The sequence below is a fragment of the Cornus florida genome, unplaced genomic scaffold, assembly GCF_030987335.1.
Source record: "Cornus florida cultivar Cherokee Brave unplaced genomic scaffold, ASM3098733v1 CherokeeBrave_3.0.0_Hap2_Chr03, whole genome shotgun sequence".
Taxonomy (NCBI): Eukaryota; Viridiplantae; Streptophyta; class Magnoliopsida; order Cornales; family Cornaceae; genus Cornus; species Cornus florida.
This window is the reverse complement of record NW_026775573.1, coordinates 4,221,915-4,237,765: the sequence shown is the minus strand read 5'-3', so window position 1 is coordinate 4,237,765 and position 15,851 is coordinate 4,221,915. Positions and strand designations below refer to the sequence as shown.

At 34.4% G+C, this 15,851-nt stretch overlaps 1 protein-coding gene across 1 annotated transcript; it reads right to left on the bottom strand.

Moving 5' to 3' along the window:
• Nucleotides 1–5,359: 5,359 nt before the first annotated feature.
• LOC132300965 (uncharacterized) lies at nt 5,360–6,169 on the bottom strand. Its single transcript, XM_059798267.1, has one exon. The coding sequence runs from the start codon at nt 6,167–6,169 to the stop codon at nt 5,360–5,362; it is 810 nt and encodes a 269-aa protein (XP_059654250.1).
• Between the last annotated feature and the right edge of the window lie 9,682 nt (nt 6,170–15,851).

Sequence of the window (15,851 nt, the reverse complement as noted above, 5' to 3'; positions counted from 1 at the left end):
TACTCGCGGCTGGTACGGTTGTTATTCCAGAACCTTCGACCATCCCCGCGTACCACAGGAGAGCTGGTCACTACTATAGATGGCCATCAGATCACTATCACTGTGGACTCGCTAGCCCACTCTTGCCGCCATTGTCCACACAGATGCCCTCTGGAGCTCCAGGAGCTATATTCGAGGCTATACAGGCCTTCTTATGCCGACATGGCGGTATTTTTTATAGGTCACCATGCCGATGGCGAGACTTTCGCCACCCGCACATTCCTTCAAGATAACCTATGGTTCTTCTATTCCGTTCTCTTTCGGAATATATATATGGCCGGGCACAAGATCCAGCGGAGAGGCGACTATCTGACAGCCCTCTACGCTTTCTACACGGGCTACTGGGTATCTATTCCCGTGCTCATCTTGAGTGTGATGAGGAAGCTATTTGACGAGTATATTAGCAAGGAAACGCCCGGACGGGCTAAGTCTCTCCCATTCAGCCACCTCATCACCCAGATTTTTATCGACCAGCGCTACCCTATTCCTCCTCGGGAGCACCCTGAGAGAGGATCCTGTCACTTCTTGAAGAAGGACTAGAATAAGAGCTACAATGCCATCATTACTAGACTGCAGGACCACGCGGTAGTGGCTGCAGAGAAGCTAGAGAAGGAGGAGGCAGAAGCAGCAGCTCAGGCAGCAGCAGCAGATCCCGCAGCGGATGACGCACCAGCAGATCCAGCTACCGAGCATATAGACATCGATTTAAAGTGCCCTGCAGACGCTACAGAGCAGCACTCTCTAGCTGGGTCGCCCATTCACGAGCAGGAGCAGACTCATGAGTTTTCTTCTGATTCATCTATGAGGCTCCAGATCTGACCCCCGGTTTTGGAGTACGCCTGCAGACTCTTAAGGATGCTGTTGTTGCTATATGAGCTGATCTTACGGCCCACAGATGTCGCGACTATGTTCCGAGATCTATCCAGAGATATCCACGGAGCCCGACCTGCCCATCCTACCTCATCGTCCTGAGTTCCCAGTTCCTTCTATCTTTTGATCCATCTCTGCTCTCTGATCTCTATTTTTGTCACTGTACAGTACTATTATTTTTGCAGCCGGTCTGCCGGCTTTGATATTTCTGTTGTACCTGCACTTTATCTATTTTATATATCTGTTTTTGCTATGGATGTCATATGATTATATTCTCATATCTGTATGTTTGACTCCATCAGGTGCATCACAGTGACTTCAGTGAGAGAGTGCTACCCAATTTTCAGGACCACCCTTATACCTCTCTCATCTCTTTATTTGTTTATCCAATTTACACTTGCATGTCCACTGTGCACTAATTATCTCATGTTGTTATATGATGAGTTTATCCAAGTGCCAATTTTCAGGACCACAGTTTATCCCAAGTTTGGGGGGGTCATGCCACCCACTTTGGATACTTCAGTCCCGATCATTCTTGCTTAGTTGCACTGGTATACTCTTTCCCTTATTCTCTTGCATATTGAGGACATTGTGTCATTTAAGTTTGGGGGGAATGGTGCTTTGTAGTGATAGCTTTAAATTTCAAGATTTTGAGCATGACTTGTGTATTTGAGGGATTTTTCTATGATTGGTCCATATCTAGTTATGATTTTGATCTTTTAAGAACTATATTGCTTAGAATTTAAAAATTGCTTGACTTGAGAGTTCAATACTCCTTGTATGCCTTGTGGTTATGGATGCCATTCAGGAGTAATTTTTTTTGAAAAATTGATATCTTGTTTGCACTTGTGGTCCACATCGTCTTGATTTTATGATTGTTTTGAGGTTCACTCTAGTATTCTACACTAGCACAGGCGCACACAAGCATTCATTTGTGGGGTATATGTTTTATTGATTATTGAATTGGTTATATTCCAATTGAGCTAGTTGTGCATTGAAAACTTTCATTCTTGATAAAGGTGGATAACAACCCCTTTTCACTAAGTAGCCGGGATTCTAGCCTCATCAAACACTGAACTTCTCGCGCCGAAAGGTGGAGACCCCAAACTCTAGGTTAGTAATTGAAAATAAAAAAAAGTGAATATAAAAAAAAAAAAAAAAAAAAAAAAAAAAAAAAAAAAAAAAAAAGAAGAAGTTCAAAAGCAATAAAAAAGTGAGTACTTCTCCCAAAAGGTGAGAAGTGAGAAATAATTATATGGTTGTTATCTTGATTTGTAGCCTAGTTGATTTGAGCTTGTAAGTCCGTAGGGGTATTTGAATGCCTAATACCCTAAAGCCATCTGGTTTGGGAGTCATTGACCTAACGCTCGATATCATGAATTGCTAGAAAGCTTAATAGATCAACACATTGCACCATGCTTCCATCTTTGATCGTATAAAAAAAAAATCGAGTGAAAAGAATAAGCGAATCTAAATGAATAAAGTTTTAATAAAAGGTATACTTTTTGTCTTGATGATCGGTACTAGATTTGTGTGCTAGTTTGAGGGTAAGGATGTGATTAATTCTTTAGTTGGCTAAGATAGTAACATTTTCGATGCCGGTCCACTCAAAAGGATTCTAGAGTTGTTTTGATTTGCATGATCATTTTCTTGATGTGTGGAGGACCATACTTGCTTGCTTGATGTTGAGATTTTGGGAGATTGCTCGAAAATGTTTGAAAAATTGCATATTTGAGGTAGTTTTCTCCCAATGCTTGTTTGCAATATTGGTACCTCTTTTGAAAGAATGAGCTTAATGTTTGTGGGTACCATTTCTGGAAACCCTCACAAGACTTCACTCGTCCACTAGGGGTAACCTAGGGGTTTAAAAAGCTTGTTGCATATGCTAAGTGCAATCGTGTTCCCTACGAAAGTGGCGTTATCAATTTATTGTTTTCTAGATTCATACTTGTATAGTTATTCATTTCATTCATTTACTTTCTAGTTCATCGCTAGGGATTAGCAATATTTAAGTTTGGCAGTGAGATGAGCGCTGAAAAGTGCGTATTTAAACCCCTTAAGCTTAGGTATTCTAGTACCTTTATCTATCTTACTTTACCGTTTTAGATTGATTTCAAATTATTTCCATTTTCAGGCACTTATCCCGAAAATAAGCTAATTCAGCCAAATAAGAGCTTAATTGAAGCAATTCTGGGATTAAACAGAAAAAGGAGCAAAGTGGAGAAAAAAAGAAGCAAATGAAGCTAAAGGTGGGAAGCAGTAAAGTTCGATCGATCCAAGTCCAAGGTTCGATCGATCGAACACTGATCGATCTCAGTACTTCAGGATAGATACAAACCTTGACCTAAAGCAGGAAGTCCAAAGTTCGATCGATCCAACACCACCCTTCGATCGATCGAACACGTTTGTCCTTATTCAAATGATTGATCTTATCCACAGCTGTACCACCCTACCAACCACTTTTGTCCAAAAATATCTCCCAAAATATCTCGGATTTGTCTTTTCCCAAAAAGCTCAACCAGTTGGATCGATCTAGCCTCAGTTTGATAGATCTCAGCCAAGTTCGATTGATCCAAGTCCAAGGTTCGATCGATCGAACTTTCTCGAGTGCGAAAAAATCAAAAAGCCAGCTTGTTCAATCCGTCCTTTATCCAATCATTAAAGAATATTCTTTGCACGACCCCAGCTCATTTGGTGTGTCACTTGACCTACCTATAAAAGGAATATGATGCACTTTTTGAGATACAGACAATTCTAGGGATTATTCTCAAAGGAGGCAAGCTTAGAGAAGGAGGAGGCTAGAGACACCATTGGAGTTCTTCATTAACAAGGAGCAGATTTCTTCTATAGAGTTAGCCCTTGAGGGTTGGAGCAACATCACCACGAGTGGCTAGACATCCTCTTGGGGCTAGAGTTAGCCCCAAACATGCTTTCTATATCTTAATCTTGTGTATTATTGAGGGATTAGTGTTGTAATTAATGTTTTGACACTTTGATATATATAGATCTTGATTGTTCAATGATTTATGTGGTTAAATGCTTTCAATTGATCATTTCATTCTATCCATATGTCTATGTATGTTAGAATAGATGTTCATGTGCTTGTCTCTATTTTTTGTGTTATTGATGCATGTCTATGTGTATTGATACTTTAGATTTAGAGATTGTCAAAACATAGTGCTTAATGGAATGCTCTTGTGATTTTCTTGATGGTTCATACTCATTCCTTGATGGATTATGCCTCTCCCTTAGTTTATTTTCATGTTAGTAGTGTAGTTGTAGTGTAGTGTTAAATGGGAGGACAATCCATACTTGTTGTTTGATGATCCATGCTTTTGAATTTAAGTAGCATATGTCTCTAACCTTATGTTGTATTTGGATTGTGAGCTTAATGAAAGGATTAATAACTTGTTTTGATCTATTGTGCCTTTCACATGTTGTTTAGACAATATATTCTTCATTGCTTAGATATATTGTGCCTTTCACATGATGTTTAGACAATACATGTTTAACTAGTCATCCTTACTTGTTGAATCAACCAAACACACACACACACAACACACACCAATATTGCAACACACCATTTGCCCTCATTAGTCACTTGTTAATAGTATAGAAACGCATTGCTTGGTGGTGATCTCTAAACCCCAAGACTCTTTTCTATCTTATTTACTCTTAATTACATTCTTTTGTTATCACTTACTTTAATTTAGTTGCTCTCTAGTCTAATCAACCAACCAACCAATTGTTTGATCACTCGACCTACTAGCCCTAATAGCGATTCCACAACCTTATTCAACCCTCACAATCCCTTGGGACGATCCCTACTCACCCTAGCTATATTTATAGTGAAAGGTAGTAGTGGCTTTTATAAATGTAAAACTCTTGGCCCTCGCCTAAAATTAATACTCTCAAACTTGATGGTAGGACGACGAGACCACCACAAGACATATGTCTTCTCCATTTATATTACAACTAGTCAAATCCATTCCTATTCATTCAAATTTCTTTATCAGAAAAGAAACTTTTATAACAAAATAAACTTTAATACAAATTAGAGTATAAAAACTTTAGTACAAAGAAAATAAGAACATAGTAGACAGAATATGAAAAGAAAATAAGATTAATTGGTGTGAACATTTTCATCACCAATCAGGAAGTTTATCCTTTCATCACGGTCCTCAAAAAAATCTGATACATCCAGATTTGTGATGTTAACTGGCTCATCATGATTAATGAAATTTATTTCCAGATTTGTGGTGTCAACTGGCTCATCATGCTCAAGGAAATTCATTTCCTTTTGTTTTCCTTTTTCTTTCATTGAGGGTTAGTAAAATTCAGCCAGATGCTTAGGTGTACGACAAATACTTTGCCAATGCCCTATCATGCCACACCAATAACAAGTATTATCGTGTGCCTTGGAAGGTTGAGCCACATCCTTCCCTTTTCCCTATTTCATTTCATGATGATCTCTCCTTTGAGGATATGGTGTGGATCTCTGATTGCGAAAATGTGAGGATTGATATCCTTCACAATAATAAGAATGATTTCTAGCATGACCATATTCATTATTGTGGTAGTTATTTTTGCCACGACCATATTCATTTCTACCACCACGACCACGTCCGCGTCCGCGTCTACGACCACAGGATGAGGCAACATATGTTTCAGGGATCGGTGTCGATCCAGTTGGACGGGACTGGTGGTTTCTAAACAAAAGCTCATTATTTTGCTCTGCCATAAGCAAACATGATATCAGCTCTGAATATTTTTTAAATCTACGCTCTCGATATTGTTGTTGCAAGAGTACATTCGAGGCGTGAAATGCGGTGAATGTTTTTTTAAGCAAAAGTTCATCAGTAACAGTATCACCACATAATTTCAATGTAGAGTTGATTTTGAATAGAGCAGAGTTATATTCAGCCACAGTTTTAAAATCTTGCAACCTTAGTTGCAGCCAATCAGCCCTGGCCTTTGGGAGGATGATTGTTTTTTGATGATTATATATTTCTTTCAAATTATTCCACAAACAAAGTGGATCTCTTTCAGTGAGGTATTCAGTTTTCAGTTCCTCACTAATATGGCGCCGGAGGAAAATCATGGCATTTGCTTTATCTTGCAATGATGCATCATTGTCTTCTTTAATTGTGTCTCCAAGGTTCATGGCATCCAAATGGATCTGAGCATCCAGAATCCATGATAAATAATTTTTGCCAGAAATATCCAGGGCCACGAATTTCAGTTTTGTCAAGTTTAACATTTTTAGAATAACTAGATATAACAATATAAAAATATAATTTAGCATAGTATATAAATAAACTGGCATTAAATGAAATAATAACATAATATAAATTATTTAAATAACAAAGATGGTAAATCCAGCCATAGTAAATAAATTATGAAACAATAAAGGCGGTAAAACCAGCCATAAAACATTAAATAATAAAGGTGGTAAGACTGACCATAATTAGTGGATCAGTAAATAATAAAGGTGGTAGAACCAACCATAGTGTAAGCACATATATCATTTAAGTGAACAACTTTATTTTATGAACAATAATCCATAATTAAAATTTCCTTACCCTTTGGAGTCAGAAATACAATTTTCTTTGATAAAGCAAACCAACCCAACAATCTATCAAAACTAATATCACAAAATAGATAAAGAGTTAGGATAGAAAGAGGGAGATAAAACTTTTCTTCAGATGGATGTGGTTCGTACTGATAACGTATAATAAATATGTGTGTGTGTATATATATATATAGAATAATATTAAGTGAGATATCTTAGAGAGATAGAGATAGAGAGAGAAACGGAGATACAGAGAATGAAAAGAGAGATGAAAAGCTTTCATTCATATATCTCAAACAAAGATGCATATAGCCTTTTTATAGGCTATTTACACGAAGCTTCCCAAATAAGCCTTTATAATGCTTTCACCGTACGCCTCTGCAATCTTCCCTTACAAGCTTCATTGTGATCTCATGGATTACATAATCCATTGTGGACCCTACACACTTTTATATATACAAGACAAAAGATAATGTGTGAGCAAAGGAAAAACAGAGTATTTATTTACTGTATGGAATTATGGACCACTTAAAAGCAGATTACATATTTCACTTAAAATACAATAGGCTTCAGTCTCAAGCCCACACCTCTTTATTATACCAAGAATCATGAATATCTTTTACTTTGGGGCTTCTCAATCCAAACACTCTTGACTTACTTCCTTGATTCTTATTGAAGGATTGTTTGTAAATCAATAAGCACTGGATGAATGGTTTTGAAGTTAAAAGACAAATCTACTTTGATAACAGTTAGTAATAGATTTTCGATGCAAATGAATTTCCATTAACAAGAGAAACACATACTAAGTCACTCGTGTGTGTGTGTGTGTTCTAAAATTTAAAAAAATCTCTCAAAATTACTCAATGGCTTTCTTAGATTAATTGCAATAGGCGTAATGACTTTGAGATCATTATGAGAATATATAGGTGTTTAGATAAACCTAGAAATAGAACGCAACCGGTTATGTTTTTACTGAGAGTTACTTTTCACTTGAGAAAAGTGTATCGGGTTGTATTTTTATAGAGAGTAAAAACACAACTGTTTTAACCAAAAGTTTACAACTCTCAATGAAAACATAAACCTTAAAATGCAAAATGTGTGTTCTCACACGTTTCCACTTCCAACATCGAGACTCAAAGGAAACAAAAAATTACAACTCGACACATTTTTTTATATTGAAATATGTCAATTACATTTTATACTTCATAAAAAAAATAATTTATGCATTTCACAATTGTTTGAAATCGCAGTCATGTGCGTTGTTTATTTCGCATAGCACATCTCGACTTATGGCTTGATTTGTATGAGATTTACTATCATAAATCGAGATATTTATATTTATTTATGCATTATAAATACGTAATAATAAAATTATAATTTCTTATGATTATGTTTTGTGTCTAATGTTTCACACAAATATTATAACATGAATCGATCACAGTTGACACATTAATTTTATGTCAACATTTATTCACTTTATTTCGTAGCTAATGTGACAGCCTGTGCATGTGCCACTCGATCCAGCAGCAGACATAAGTGGACCTATATCAGCTACGTATATAAGGGGTACCCTCCTGCACCTTTATATATATAACCCATTACCAAGCATTAACACTTGTATAATTTGTATCTTGGAAGCATATATATACCCTAGAGAGAGAGAGACAGAGATGGCCGCCAATAACAAGACTCTGAGTGCCTTGCTCTTGGTTGCCTTCATACTGATGATGGTGATGGCTTCTGCAGCAAGGCCTGGTAGTGTTGCCAAGTTTACTATAAAATCTATTTACGATTGCTTTCAGGAATGCATGGCAAGTTGTCATCCTGATCTTGATTGTCCACTTATTTGTGCCGAAGAATGTGGCTTTGGCTTAGTTTCTGGACTGCCTACTTTCTTTGATGTTGTGTTGCGTGACTTGCGTTATTAAATCATATATATATTCTTGAAATTCAGAGAAAGAATGAGAATCAAAACTCAATTCAATATTATTCACAATGACTTTACATTCAATTTATAGAATAATACGTAGCTAAAATAGGTAACTAATTATACAATAATTGGAAAACTAATTACCTACCAATTAGTCCTAAATTAAGGAGTAAATAATTCAATTTACAACTATACAATCCTGAATTACCAGAGGTAAAATCTCAACACTCCCTCTCAAGTTGGTGCATAGATGTTACATATGAACAACTTGTCTAAAATTTTTGAAAACACTTGAGTTGAGACTGCTTTGGTGAGAATGTCGACTAGTTGATTCTCAGATCGAATCTTAGGTAACTCTACAATTTTTCCATCCTACTTCTCTTTAATGAAGAATCTGTCTATTTCGACATGCTTCGTACGATCATATTGAACTGGATTATGGGCAATATCACGTGCTGCTTTATTGTCACAATATACTCGAATCGGTTGCCTTGGTAGATAATCCAAATCCCGCAAGAGAAGTCTTAACCATAAAGTTTCATAAAGTCCAAGCGCCATACCTCTGAATTCAGCTTTTGCACTTGAGCGAGCAATAACATTTTGTTTCTTGCTTCTCCATTTAACAAGATTACCGCCTATAAAAGTGAAGTAACCAGAAGTAGATCACTTATCATCTATAGCTCCAGCCCAGTTAGCATCGGTATATGCATCTATGTTTTGATAACTAGCATTTTTAGTGAACAAAATTCCTTTTCCAGGAGCAGATTTCAGATACCTCAAAAAGCGCATAACTACATTCATATGTTGCTCTCCAGGATCATGTATAAACTGGCTAACAATGTTCAATGCATAAGCCAGATCCGGTCTCATGTGTGTTAAGTACATCAATCTCTCTACAAGTCTTTGGTATTTTCCTTTATTAGCAGGTACTCGGTTGGACTCAACACATAACTTCAGTCCTTTTTCCATTGGTGTTTTAGCTGGTTGACAAGTTGTCATGCCAGTCTTTTGCAATAGATTTAAGGCATATTTTCTTTGAGATAGAAAGATTCGATTATTAGATCAAGATACTTCGATCCCAAGAAAATATCTCAAAGGACCTAGATCTTTCATTTCGAATTCTCTGAACAAGTACTTCTTGAGAGTCTTCATTTCTTCAAGATCATTCCCTGTAACCACCATGTCATCTACATATACAATGAGTGCAGTGATCTTACCCTATTATTTCTTTAGGAATAATGTGTGGTCTGAATTGCTCTGATAGTAGCCAAAGGCTATCATTGACTTTGTGAATCTTCCAAACCATGCTCTCGGAGATTGTTTCAACCCATATAACGATTTCTTTAACTTGCAGACCTTTCGACTATACTTTTCGGGTATCATGCATCCTGGTGGGAGATCCATGTAGACTTCTTCAGATAATTCACCATGCAGAAAGGCATCTTCACATCGAATTGTTGCAATGGCCAATCCAAGTTCGCAGCTAAAGACAACAAGACCCGAACTGTGTTGATTTTAGCTACATGTGCGAACGTCTCTGTGTAATCGATTCCATAGGTTTGGGTGTAACCTTTTGCCACCAACATTGCTTTAAAGCGTTCAACTGTGCCATCAACTTTATACTTCACAGAGTAAATCCATCGACATCCTACTGGTTTCTTTCCTGGTGGAGGATTAATGAGTTCCCAAGTTTTATTTTTCTGTAAGGATTGCATTTTCTCTTTCATAGCTGCTTTCCACTTAAGATCAGCTAAGGCTTTATGCACACTGTTAGGAATAGATATAGTAGATAATTGATGTACAAATGAAAATTTTGATTTTGACAAATGATGGTTCGACACATAATGACTCATGGGATACTTAACTTTACTAAAAAGTTCAAGTTCATATGCGGGTTTAGAAATACCTCTAGTGTGATGCTGTGGTAATTGTTTTTGGAGTGGCTCAGGCACTAATTCAGGAACATCCTCAGCAGACGATTGGTTTGATATATCAGTTGCGAGGGATTCAAACTCAGACGATAGTGGGATTGGCACCATACTTTCCATTTCTGGCGTTCATCACCACTTTGATCCAACTGTGTATGGGTCTGGGTATTTCAAGGCTAAATTCAAAGAGAACAAAAAATTCAAAGAGATCAAAAAATTCAAAGAAATCAAAAAATACGGTTCAATGATGGCTCTGATACCATATTGAAATTCAGAGAAAGAATGAGAATTGAAACTCAATTCAATATTATTCGCTTTACGTTCAATTTATAGAATAATACCTAGCTAAAATAGGTAACTAATTATACAATAATCGGAAAACTAATTACCTACCAATTAGCCCTAAATTAAGGAGTAAATAATTCAATTTACAGCTATATAATCATGGATTACCATAGGTAAAATCTCAATATATATATGTATCTGTGTGCGCGCACGCATGTATGAGTGTGCACCTGCTAAAGTCTGTTTTCTTTCGTTGTCTTCTGTTGCTGTATATATTTAGCATCATCATTATATGGAATTGCTTGATGTTATTCCATATATATAAAAATAAAAGGGTAAAGTACACTAACACCCCTCCAAGTTTGGTATAAGGACAGGTAGAGGAAAGTTGTCCAATTTTTGGACAATCACACCCCCTTAAGTTTGATAAAATAGACAAAGACACCCCGACAATGGTGAATTGACTTCATTACCCTTTGATATAAAATTAACAAAAACAATTGACTCAAATACCCTTGAATCAAATGCCCCTTTGTCTCTCTCCTCCATATGCACAACCTTTTTCTCTTTCCTCTCTCCGTTCTCTATCTTCCTCCTCTTGCCCAGATGAAGCTTGTTTACATGGATAGAGTACACCAGAGATGAAGCTCGCAGACTATAGTAGATCGAACTGAACCGTAGCATACAAGTTTGAAACGGGAAGCTTGCCGGAACCGCGGGGGGGAAGATCTTATTACCGTTTGCAGACTGTAGTGCCGGAACTGTTTGTCACCGGACAGAGGCACATAGGACTGCAACTCAACAGTACGTCTCTACCTAAAGGAAACTCATCGGTGTTCATAATTGCCAAAGCTCGCCGGATGTATATGGTGTGAATGAAGCTTGGCCGGAATCAATGGAGCTTAGCTGCTCAAAGTTCGTCGGAATCAATAGAGTTCCGGCCTTGTGTTTGCACTGATGGAGACACTTAAGATCACTGTATCTTTTTCATGTTTATTGACCTGCACTCAAGTTAGATTGATGAAGCCTTTTAGGTTGTTCGCTATTCGCCGCCGTTTGGGTTTGACATTGAAACTTCTGGGTCTTGAATGAAGATGAAGTTCTTCTCTTTGTTTAAGGTCGATGAAGCTTGCAAGGTAGAACGGTGAAGCTCGCGGGAGTTAGGACTGTGTTTCACCAGTTGGAGATGGTGAACCGCTCGTAGGCCGGTGGTTGGAAGGTATGGAGGTGGTGTCGCTGCTTGTTTGACGTTCATCACTATTTTCGGCTTCATCTCCTTCATCGCCAACAACACCTTCTCTATTACACCGCTTCGGGACCAACATTTGATGCAATTCAAACACGGAATTGACGGCGACGACCTCAAGATTTTTGTTGAAAAGATTGGAATGAAAACCCCATAGTTTGACTTTCATTTAGGATGGAATAAAGGGTCAATTAGAGGTAGAAAATACTGGGTTTCGGTTTCGAACAATCTATATATATATGTGTGTGTGTGTGTGTGTGCGTGTGTGTATAGATTTGTATATTTGTGATTTGGTAATTGGTATACAGCCCTTCAACTGCTTTGGTTTGGTATACACACATGATTTATGAATTGTATCTCTATGAATCTATGATAGCTTTTCATCACCCAATCCGTCATCATCAATCATAAAATCTTCAAAGAACACCAAGAACAATCTGAAAAACTCTGAGATGAAAAGGGTAATTTGGTCTTTTAAGTATTTTGATATTTTATAATTAAAACTAATAAAATAGTAAAGGGTAAAATGGACTATTTACATATTTTAAGGCTATGTTTGGATGACAAATTTCACCAGAAGGTGTGGTTGTCCAAAAATAAGAAAATTTTCATCTGGTTGTATTTACTCCAAACTTCAAGAGGTGTCTCTGTACTTTACCCAAAATAGTATGATGCCTATATATATAGAGAGAGGAGATTTAATGTTGTAATATATTGTGCCTATTCTTCCTTTCTCCAATAAATTAATGCAGCTGTTGTGTGGTCGTTGTTACAATGGTTGCTAATGTGTTTTGTTTGAATATATTTCTTTAAAACGGAGTAATAAATATAGTTTGACAATTGGTCTATATATGTATATATCTAGCATTTTTCATAACATATTGGGTCATCATTTGGCACTAAATATTTTTATTCAAGGAATGCAATACTCATAATTATACTTATTCACCTTATGCTCTTGATGATATAAGCTCTCATTTCTGGAAAGAGCTAGAGATCGAAGTGTTCGAGTGTGTGTTTAATTTATTATTCAAATTTAAAAATAAAAAAATGACTATATATTCAAATTTATTTATTTATTTTTTTTTTTGAAAAATTCCATCAACAATTTCCTAAGATAAATTGTTGATGGAAGGGTCTTTTGAGTAAAAAAAGAAAAGAAAAAACTTAATTATAACTAGAGTTTCATAATATGAAAATACAGTTGTGCTTGCATGAACATGTCTACATTGACATATATATAGATATATAGATTAGAGACATGAGGGAAAGATGTTTTTGGAAGATCAAATCATATAGTGGTTGTAGATCGACTTGTATATCCGCGCGTGAAACTCCTGGGAAGTCGCTATATCCTTTCCCTTCATTGTCAGCCAAATGAAAGCCCAAGAACTATAATGCCAATTTTCTTAAAGAAAAAAATTTCCAACATTTTAGAATTTACATATTCATATATATATTTTTTAAGATTATCGAATAAATTTGTGTTAAAAATGTTAGAAAGTACCAACCAAGTATCTTTTTTCTATTCAATTATTTTTTTATTTATCAAAACGTATATAAAATATCAAATACGTCTTAAAAAAATATCGATACGTCCGGACTCTGTTGAGTGGGACTATATCGATATGCGACCACTAACCAGTGTTAATATCAAACACCAACATAACACAATTAGAACTCGTTCATACAAATATCCGTGATCAGTTGAGTGGGACTAAATTTATAAAAAAATAATGGAGTCTTTCACTGAGTAAGACATATTTTCAAAAATTTAGTCCCACCAAATAGTTATGCGTAAAATATGTTTTCAAGAGGTAGATTATGTTAGATAATAATTTACATTTAGAATGTACTTAATGAACTAGGGATTAAACAATGGAGTTGATTGATAAATAAAACTTAGAATACGTACTTTTGAGAATTTATGTAGGAGATCCTTAGAGTGCTTGATTCCATTTCTGAGCATTGTTCCACGATGGAACGGAATATGATTATAAAACCCTTTAAAAGGAAAATGTTTATTTACATAAAAATATTGTGGAAAACTAATTAAAATATTTCAAGAGGCAGATATAAGGCTTGGCATGATTAGTGAAAATAGTAAAAGTACAAGAAGTGGATTACATATATTAAGAGTTTTGATAGCAGAATAAATAAATAAAATATCTTTGTTTATAGTTACCCAACTTCCTACAAACTTTGCCTAAAAAAACACATGGAAATAGTTTCTTTGACAAAAATTATATATATCAAATCTGAACTTGCAATTCAGTTCTTTTTAACTTTATCAAACACCCATCATATAGATAGTTAAATATTTTTCGGCCAAGAAATAATTTTCCTTGGGCCAATTTCATAGTAATTAGGACACATAAATCGCGTTTTTCAATTCTATAGAAGGACGTTTGAATTTATTTTTCAAAATTTTGTTAGAGATCTAAATAAAACTGAAATTTTTCTAAAGTGGGTGATATAGATGATCATATGTTCATGCACAATCATGAAATAACGAACACGTGAAGTGCATGTCTCTCTCTCAATGCCTGTATATATATACTAGCTAGAAGTACTGTAATAAATTTCTATATTGGAAATGCTAAATTATAATCAAAATCATATCTATATATATATTTTTATTAAAAGTACATAATTTTAATACATTATTGTATTTCAGTATATTATTGAATTTTAGTATTTTGATATTCAATAAAAGAAATCTAATTAGAGAAAGAAATATATAATATTAAAAATTTATTTATTTAATTCAATAAAATAAAACTTAATTAGATCATTTTTTTCATTATAATAATAATAATCTATACTGTTGGGTCACTTAAGGTATGACCCTTTACCACTCCGACATTAACACTGCCACACCTTTTTTTTTCGGTAAGTATAACACTGCCACACCTTATTAGTATTATTTTATTAGAAAAAGTGTAAAATAGTTTTCGTTAAACACAAACTCTTACGTAGTATAATTTATTTTAACAAGATGAACAAAGAGTTCTCGTCAAACACCAACTTTACTTTTTAGTGATAAATACAATCTAATTTATTTTAACAAGATGAACAAAGAGTTCTCGTCAAACACCAACTTTACTTTTTAGTGATAAATACAATCTTAAACACAAATTCTTCAAATAATAGAAAGAACTAATTTAAAAAGATACTTAATTGACAATAATAATTAAAATCATATTTTATTAATCGTATTTTATATATCTATACTATCATTTTATTTTTTTTATTTAAAATGTATTTTTACTAATAAAATAAAATTGTTTTCCCATTGTATTTCATTCTCTATCAACTACTACTATTATAATACTAAGAATTATATTTGAACTAAATAACTAATTTTTTTTAATATTAATTTAATAAGCCTTTAACTAATTGATAAAATAATAATAAATAAAAAAAACAATGACACTAATGAATTATTTATATAAATAATTTCATTTAAATTAAAAATTGAATTTTATTGTCTTAATTAATTTACTTTCACAAATATGCTAAAACTAATCCGTCTTTAAATTACTTTTCCTCTATAGATTATATTAGATTTATAAACCATTAAAGATAGAAAATTTCAATAATAACCTCCTTAAAAGGTGTAAAATAATTTTCATTAAACACAAACTCTTACATGGTATAATTTATTTTAACAAGATGAACAAAGAGTTCTCATCAAACACCAACTTTACTTTTTAGTGATAAATATAATCTTAAACACAAATTCTTCAAATAATAGAAAGAACTAATTTTAAAAGATACTTAATTGACAATAATAATTAAAATTCAATTTTATTAATCATATTTTAAATATCTATACTATCATTTTATTTTTTTATTTAAAATGTATTTTTACTAATAAAATAAAATTGTTTTCCCATTGTATTCCATTCTCTATCAACTACTACTATTATAATACTAAGAATTATATTTGAACTAAATAACTAAATTTTTTAATATTAA